Here is an 8,004-nt window from a genome sequence, read left to right on the forward strand (position 1 = left end):
AGAACCTGGAGAGAACCCACACTGCACGGGGAGAACATGGACACAGAAAGATCCCGGGTGTCCTCACCAGGATGCGAACTGGCGACAGTGCTACCAACTGCGTCACCTTGCAGCTCTTTTCAACCAATTTAGTTGAAATTAGAATAATTATAATGCAGCTGTTAAATGTTCTGCAGCTTGTATTGAGTCTTGGAAGAAATATAGTGAAATAGCTGGGCCGGTTTTTGTCTCACGTTTCCACATCAATCTTTGACATTTATATACATAAATACTCAGCATACAGCATATTGCGGGCTGCTTTTGTGTCACAGCTAGAACACACTTCATACTTTAGAAAATCAGTTTGCTGTAACTCGGCGACTTCTTCTTTTGTGCTCCGTATTTGCCTACAAAGTCCCACCTGACGACTAAGTTTCAGTTAAAACAAAACACAGCGACAGGTGGTAGTAGTTCTTATCTCGGTGGCATTAACGCTGCAATGATTCACACAAGCGGCGCTGCGTCACGTCACCGCGCTGTGTGTAGGCGTGAGGTTGTGTTTGTGGTTCACATCCGTACGTGTGTGAATGTCTCACGTCTGCTGCCGGAGACGTCCGAGTCCAGCATTCATCGTCCACAAGGAAACCGTAGAACACAGTCAATATGTTTTCATCCCCAGAAACACACACTTGACCTGCACAGGCCGCCAAAATGCAGCATAAATACTTTATGTCGTTTAGTGAAACCGCTCTTGATGCACAAATGTAGAAACTGTTTGCTGCAGTGATTTTGTGGTGCGAGAAGCAGGAACCAGCAACAAATACAAAAGTTAAGACATCGTGTAAATCGGCTTTTATTCAGTTTAAAAGATGGCAGATGGTGGCAGATCTTTTAAAGATTTAAGAACATTATTTAAATGTTCAAGAAGTCACTCATTGGGTCAATTATAAGTCATTTTTAATACATTTAAATTGTTTTGGAGCCACTTGTGTCCACTGAGGGAGAATTTAGTGGTAGTAAAGGAGCCAAAGTGATCAGTTCGGAGGTGACGGCAGCTTTATAATTGATTATCTGCTATTTTTTATTGTTTTTTCAGGTGAAATGGTAGTGTGTTACAGCTTGAATGCAGTTAGTATCGGTAGGTTGATTCATCAGTTCAAATGACTGAATGATCAGTCGTGATATTGGCATACAGATGAATATTAGAGTGAATCTTCTGTCTGGATACAAATGAACAGCACAGGTCTCCTCCAAAAAAATGGAAAAGTCTGTCATTGGAGCACTTAAAACATGATCAGTGGATCCACCTGCTAGTAGATAACAATCAGTGGATGAAATGTCCATTCTGCTGCCAACACAACACTGATTTGTCAACAGCCAACACAACTTTAAAATGTAATCAATTAATGTGATAAGTCAAACTGAAAGTCAGCCAAGTGACGTGACGTGAAGCCCGCCAGAGACTCGACAGATAAACGCACAGATAAAAGAACGAGGCCAAGCAGAACACGGCAGAGGATCAGGATTTGCCGTGACGCCTGCCTGTCTTGGCCTCATCCACGTCATCTCCAAGAAACTTGACTTGTAAACCAGGTACATTCAAATGCGGGCGATTTGTCTAAGCCTTGTTTGCTAAGATGTAAAGACTTGAGTCTCCATGACGCCATGCAAAGCGGCCAGGAAACCAGAAGACTGGCGGCGGCGGCACAAAGACGGGTCACAGCCGAGAGGGAGGAGGGCAGATGTGAGAGTGGACTGGGAGGCTCTCTGTGGTGTTTCCATGACTTCAGAGGACACTGCATTGACTGACGTTCACTTCCTGGAGTCGTCAACCTTCACTTTAAACCTTAGAACACATCTTCAACCTGATAGTGAACTGTTACAGTTTTTACTGTCCCTGTAACACACACACACACACACACACACACACACACACACACACACACGTAGACACACAGAGTCTGTCATGTTCTGCTCCTATTTTCACATTCAGACCACATGATGCTGAATCTATTTGTTTAACAAATGTGTTTGTTAACAGGCCAGAATATTGTAATAGTGTGTGTGTGTGTGTGTGTGTGTGGAGACATCTGTAGGATTTTGTGACTCTCAGAGAATAATAATATAATTATAACTTTATTTGATTAGCTTGATTAGCTCTACTTTGGCAGGTAGAGCATATAATATATATATATAATACAGGTCAGATGTGAGGCAGGACAGGACAAACACAGGTCAAAACTAAATAATAAATAAATGCAAACACATGTAAGTACACGCCATAAAAAATGAAAATGTACAGAAAGGATAGCTAGTTAAAAACTAGTTAAAAGGACGACGTCACACAAGAGGGTTACGAGAGAAGCTGAAGAGAAAATTAAAGATAGAAAATCGATTCAGATCAGGAGGTTAGAAAGCAGTAAAAGTTTGAAAACAGATAAAAGAGCAGAGAGTGATAAAAAGAGAAATAAAAGAGAACTTTACTGGAAGGCGAGTCTATAAAAGAGGGTTTTAAGAAGTGATTTTAAAAAAGTTAGTGATTCAGCCTTATCTCCTCAGGCCTCCCTGACAGAGAAGGTCACCCTCGGATTTAAGCTTCAACTTCGGTGGGACCCACCAGAGCATCTAAGTATGGGGTTAACATGCCTAACATATAGCCAGGGGGCAAGGCCTTGGCGAGCGTTAAAAGTCATCAGTAAACTCTTAAAATCAATTGAGGGAGCCAGCGAAGAGCAGCCAGAACAGGGGAAGTGTGATGTCGTCTGTTGAAACCAGCAGGAAGCTGAGCTGCTGCGTTCAGGAGAATCTGGAGGCAGGAGAGGGATTTCCATGGAATGTCGGATGAGAGGGAGTTACGGTAATCGAGACGGGAAAAAAATGAGGGCGTGGATGATTTTTTTTTTCAAGGTCTGACTGCGGGAGGATTGATTTGATTTTAGAAATGTGATTTTAGAGAAAGGATTAGTGGTCAGACATGAGATGTGGGAGATAGGGAATTTGGAGCTGAGTTAGTGGACACATATTTTAGATCAGAGCGTCTGTTTGACTGTTTGACACACATCATAATTGTCTTCCTCACACGCTGATCTGTTCTCGTCTGTCGGGATAATATACTAAACATGTGTGCTATTGGTTGATAAAATGCTTTTGCAAAACATAACCGAGCTTGAAATGAAAGCGAGGGGCACAGATTATACCTGCTGCTGTGTTTTTCCACAAGAAGGCAGCATCATGCATTGATAGAACATTGACCTAAAGCCACGTAAAGCTCCGAGTGAGTCGTGAGCGGTGGTGCCACTCCCAGCTCACTGAACATAAAACACTATCTTGTGTCCACACATTCATACAAGTTCTCTTGCTGTCTGTGTCACTGGCACTTCCTGTCCTATCCTATCACTTCCTTTCACAGCTAATTGATTCCCATGCTCTTATCGTCGCATGGAAAGCATCGTCTGGGGATTTAGGCAAAAAAAAAAAAGGGCAGCTCAGAGGACGTCCGTCATTCACTTCCTGTCACCCTCATATTGACGGGTGTCCTTTTGGCAGTCAAATATACATTCAAATTGCTCAGTTTGCCTGTGTGTCCCTGCATGGACGAGTCGGCGATCAACAGTTGTCATGGCACTTGTTTGCTTATTTTACTCATTCGATGGTGACAAGATGTGCAGACGGATGAGTCTTAATGTAGCTGCTGTGGAGCTGTCGGTTCACTAGACAGAGCAGATGTAGATGGTGATGATCGGCTGCTATGTTTTCTATCTATCTATCTATCTATCTATCTATCTATCTATCTATCTATCTATCTATCTATCTATCTATCTATCTATCTAGAACTGTAATCAAGTACAGTTTTGACATCTGTCCCCTGAGATGCTACATCTGATGGACTTCTCTACATTTTATTTCACTATTTAGATGTCAGTTTAACAATACAACACACTGTAGTTCTCAAAAGTGTAAAAATGACCTCAGCCAGCACTGATTTGAGGCCACTTTTCTGGATTATGGTGGCGTTTAATACAAGCATCCCTCAGCGGTGGACACACTTTTATCACTCTGTGTTTATGAGTGGCGAGGATGCGTGCTAAGGCTCGGTGGTCTCTGTAATGTATGATAGACGCTGGGTTTTTATTTATCTGTATGGCCCCTACTGTTCTTTTACCCTCACTGTGCTCATACAACCTGAATAACATGCACATAAAGCTGGACTTATTTCTATCCTTTGGGCAAGTCAGGCTTTTAATTTCTCCCTCTGTAATCCCAGCTGGTCCTATTTTAGTCGAATCATTTGTTTTAAACTCAAATGAATGTTTCCCTTATTGTGCTAACTTTAATGTTTTACTGTTATCCAAGTTCCTAAATCTTTTATTTACCTACTCGGTTACACTGTAAATGAGGCCTTCATGCATCAGTGAACTCTGAGTTTAAATAAAGGTTGAATCAGGGGCGGTTTGTCCATAAGGGCGACGCGCCACCAAAGGAAAAGAAAAAAAAAGAAAAACAAAAAACTATCCACTGTCAGCTTTCTGAACACTTTAAACTGCCTGTATGTCATTGTCCAATCAGCGTGAGGCCCTGCTGCTTGGAGTCCCGCCCCTTTTTGGGGCGATTTTCAGTCTGACTGAAATCGCCCCAACCATTCTCCTTAACTGTCATGTAAAAGTTTATTTTTTCACATAGCAGACACTATAATGCGTTGTCTATGGGTTCCAGGAGGGCTTGCACTTGCATGCTTTCGTCATGCGTATCACGTAAGCTGCGTAGACGGAGCTAGCTGCACAGCCTATTGAATCCATCATTCACTGAAGAGCCAAAACAATTTCATTCATGAAGACGTCATGGGCTGGCTCTAGCACATGCTATTTAGTTTAAAGAGGTAAAGGGAAAATTTGACCGCCAGTTGAACAGGTAACTTTTGTCATAATAATTGCCCCCCCTGAGAAATTTCTCAGGAGCCGCCACTGGGTTGAATGAATGAATGATGCTCACACGTTAACGTTTCAGTGTTATGAGCCCGATCAGGTCATCTGCCCCAATAACAGGTGCTGCTGATGACAGTGTGTTCAATCTGGTGTCGCAATCAAGTTAAAACAGCTACAGTTGACAAATTTCCCTTCTTGTCTAGTTGTCAGTGTGATCCTCTGTCAGAAAAACAACTTGAGAACTAGAATAGTCAGCACCAACCGGTTCTGTGTGTTTTCTTTTCTGCTGTGGCTGTCAGGGAGTGTTCAGGTGCAGCACAGGAGGACTCACACAGAGCAAAAAAGAAATTCACACTTTTAAATACTTCTCCTTGATACAGGGAAGTACGGACAGGGACAATTACAGGCATATCAACCAGGAGCATATTTGGGGGAAAAACGGGAGAAAAAAAAAGGGAGCGTTGGAACAAATGGTCTGATGTCATAATTGGTATAACTAGATGAAGGATTAGTTGGAGAACCAGTTCTCGGTCTATCACGGCAACATTTTGGAAACCCCTCCGGCGCATGCATGTTAGGTGGGCCACAAATGACAGATTTCATCCAAACATCACGAGGGGAAGACTTGTACGTCTTCCAGACTGACTCACATGGTCAGTGGACAAAGCTTGCTTCAGAAAATCTCCCCTTTTAAAACAAAACATTGCATCACTTTCCCAAAGTGAGCAGCAAATAACCGTCTTCTTACATCGTAAGTGTCCAGCAAGAAGAACATATGACCTGTTTTCTGTTTCTGTTTTATTGTCTTACTCAACCAGTGGGTGCATATTTTACTCGTTGAAACCCTTGTAGTCTATCAGATAGGAGGACAGTCGATAATCTGACCCTTAACAATCTAAAAACCTTGCTATCCAACAGGTTGTTAGGAAAAACGAACGGAACTCATTAAAAATAGCCTTAACATACCGACAGCCTTGGATTCTGACTCCGACTTGACATTTTATGTCAAAAATAAGGATAACGGATTATCTGACTGAACAATCCAACAGATTAGCTACGTTCACACTGCAGGACTTAATGCTCAATTCAGATTTTTTTTTTTGTGAAATCTGATTTTTTGCGAGTTTGTTCACATTTCCAATTAAATGCGACTTGTATGTGATCTGCTGTGTGAACTTCATACGACCCAAAAGCGTCCCGTATGCGCAGAAGAGGACACAAAGATGTCACACGCAGCGAGCGTGCTCAGTATGAAGTAAACATGGATGGTAACGGTGGAGCGTATCTCCCACTTCCCTGCTGGCGATGGTGGAAACAGAAACAGGAAACAAACAGAAGTGTGACCGATAGCTAAACTGGCATCAGCAGCCAAGTACTGCCTGTGTGTTCCGGCCACTTCCAGCCCGTCGGAGTGCTCCTCCTGGGTGGAAGTGGTCCCCCCAACCACGCTGAATATTCTGATATTCATCATTAATTGGGCCCAAATATCCAGAGACCAGAAAGTGCTATTGGGACCAGCCCTAGTTTGTCGTGTATCAATGACGTGTAGGTCGGATAAGTGCGACCTGGCCGTTCAGAGAGAAATTTCATGGCAAAAGATCAGATACCTATTGGATTTAGGACCACTTAACTTTGATGTCAACTGACGGGACCATGCACAAATCAGTATGCAATACACTAATTATTATAACAACTAAAAACAATAACAATATTAACAACAAATGACCCTTCCAGCATCGAGCCCTCCTTGTATCTCGACCTCCGTCTTGACAATCCGACAGCCTTGCTATCTGACATAAAAGAAGGTTTTACATTTAGTGTCGGATTATCGAGTCACGACTGTATTTAAAACCTAGACCTTAGTTTTATCTTCTTTTTTTGGTCTATGTTCAAGTTTAACCATTAAAAATGACATCAATCAATGCCATGTCACCGATCAGCACCCCACACATCCTGAACACGTTTCCCTCACTTCATATTTGTAGCATGTTGAAAGCTAATTATAATAAACAACAGATATTGTTGGACTGTGACTAACAGGCACTGGAGAGAGCGGAAAGAGCACCTTTATCAAACAAATGAGGATTATCCACGGAGGAGGATACACGGATGAGGACAAGCGCAGCTACGCCAAACTGGTCTTCCAGAACATCTACACGTCCATGCAGACCATGATCCGAGCCATGGAGGCCCTCAGCATATCTTTCGCTGATCCCCAGAACCAGGTGCAGACAAACCAAAGTCCAGGTTTACTCTGGTTCATGTTTGATGACTTTTCTAAGCTTTAATTTAGCATGTACGGTATCACACACTTGGCTGCTTCATTTTTTAAATGTGAACACAGTGTGAAGTATAAAGCTGCCAGGAATTCTATTAAATAGCATTTCTAGTGGTCTGATTTGGACCAACGGGGATGTAAAATGTGTAAGTTAAAGGTCTGAAACATATCAAACAGAAAATGTGTTCTGTTCTTTTCTCCTCTTGATCACTTAAACTACGAGCTGATTGTCTTCCTGTGTGTCTGCAGAGCCACGCCAGCGCTGTCCTGGAGGTGGAAGTGGATAAAGTGGACGAGCTAGACCAAAGCCTGGCGGCGGGGATCGGCAGCCTGTGGAACGACGCAGGAATACAGGAGTGCTACGAACGACGCAGGGAGTACCAGCTGTCTGACTCCACCAAATAGTGAGAATCAGATGTGTTCTGTCCTCTCCACAAATCTATGAAGAGGGTTGTACTTCTGCATTTAGTCACTGTCGGTGCTCGAACTGTTGGTTCACTCCACATGTTCTGCATCGTCTTGCTCACATGTTCTCTGATATCGTTAAGTAGCGGCTGATGGTGAAACAGAGATTAGCAACAATAGAGATATTTTAGAAGCTGATGATGATCAATACAAAAAGGAGAAACTTTTTTCAGCTTGCTGGTTTTCCTGTTTATATTCTGGGAAATGCAAATTCTGTATAAATTCAGAGATACTTAATTTATTCTTGTCTACAGAGGTAAAGTTCTAACTCTTAGGTTTGTTTTTTTTACTTCACTTGATTTCACAAATTAGTTTCAGTTCTCGTTGAACTCACAACTTACTACATGTATTTGGTTTAAT

The 8,004-nt window shown here is 42.4% G+C and overlaps 1 protein-coding gene across 1 annotated transcript in view; it reads left to right on the forward strand.

Moving 5' to 3' along the window:
* The window catches only part of LOC103361007 (guanine nucleotide-binding protein subunit alpha-14-like), a 10,114-nt gene extending 2,648 nt beyond the window's left edge, over window positions 1-7,466 (forward strand). The window contains exon 2 of the mRNA XM_008286979.1: window positions 6,942-7,466. Coding sequence (XP_008285201.1) covers window positions 6,942-7,189 — 248 coding nt within the window. The 3' untranslated portion in view covers window positions 7,190-7,466. The remainder of the gene's footprint in view (window positions 1-6,941) is intronic.
* The last annotated feature ends 538 nt before the right edge of the window (window positions 7,467-8,004 follow it).

The sequence above is a fragment of the Stegastes partitus genome, unplaced genomic scaffold (genome assembly GCF_000690725.1).
Source record: "Stegastes partitus isolate 25-593 unplaced genomic scaffold, Stegastes_partitus-1.0.2 Scaffold480, whole genome shotgun sequence".
Classification (NCBI taxonomy): domain Eukaryota; kingdom Metazoa; phylum Chordata; class Actinopteri; family Pomacentridae; genus Stegastes; species Stegastes partitus.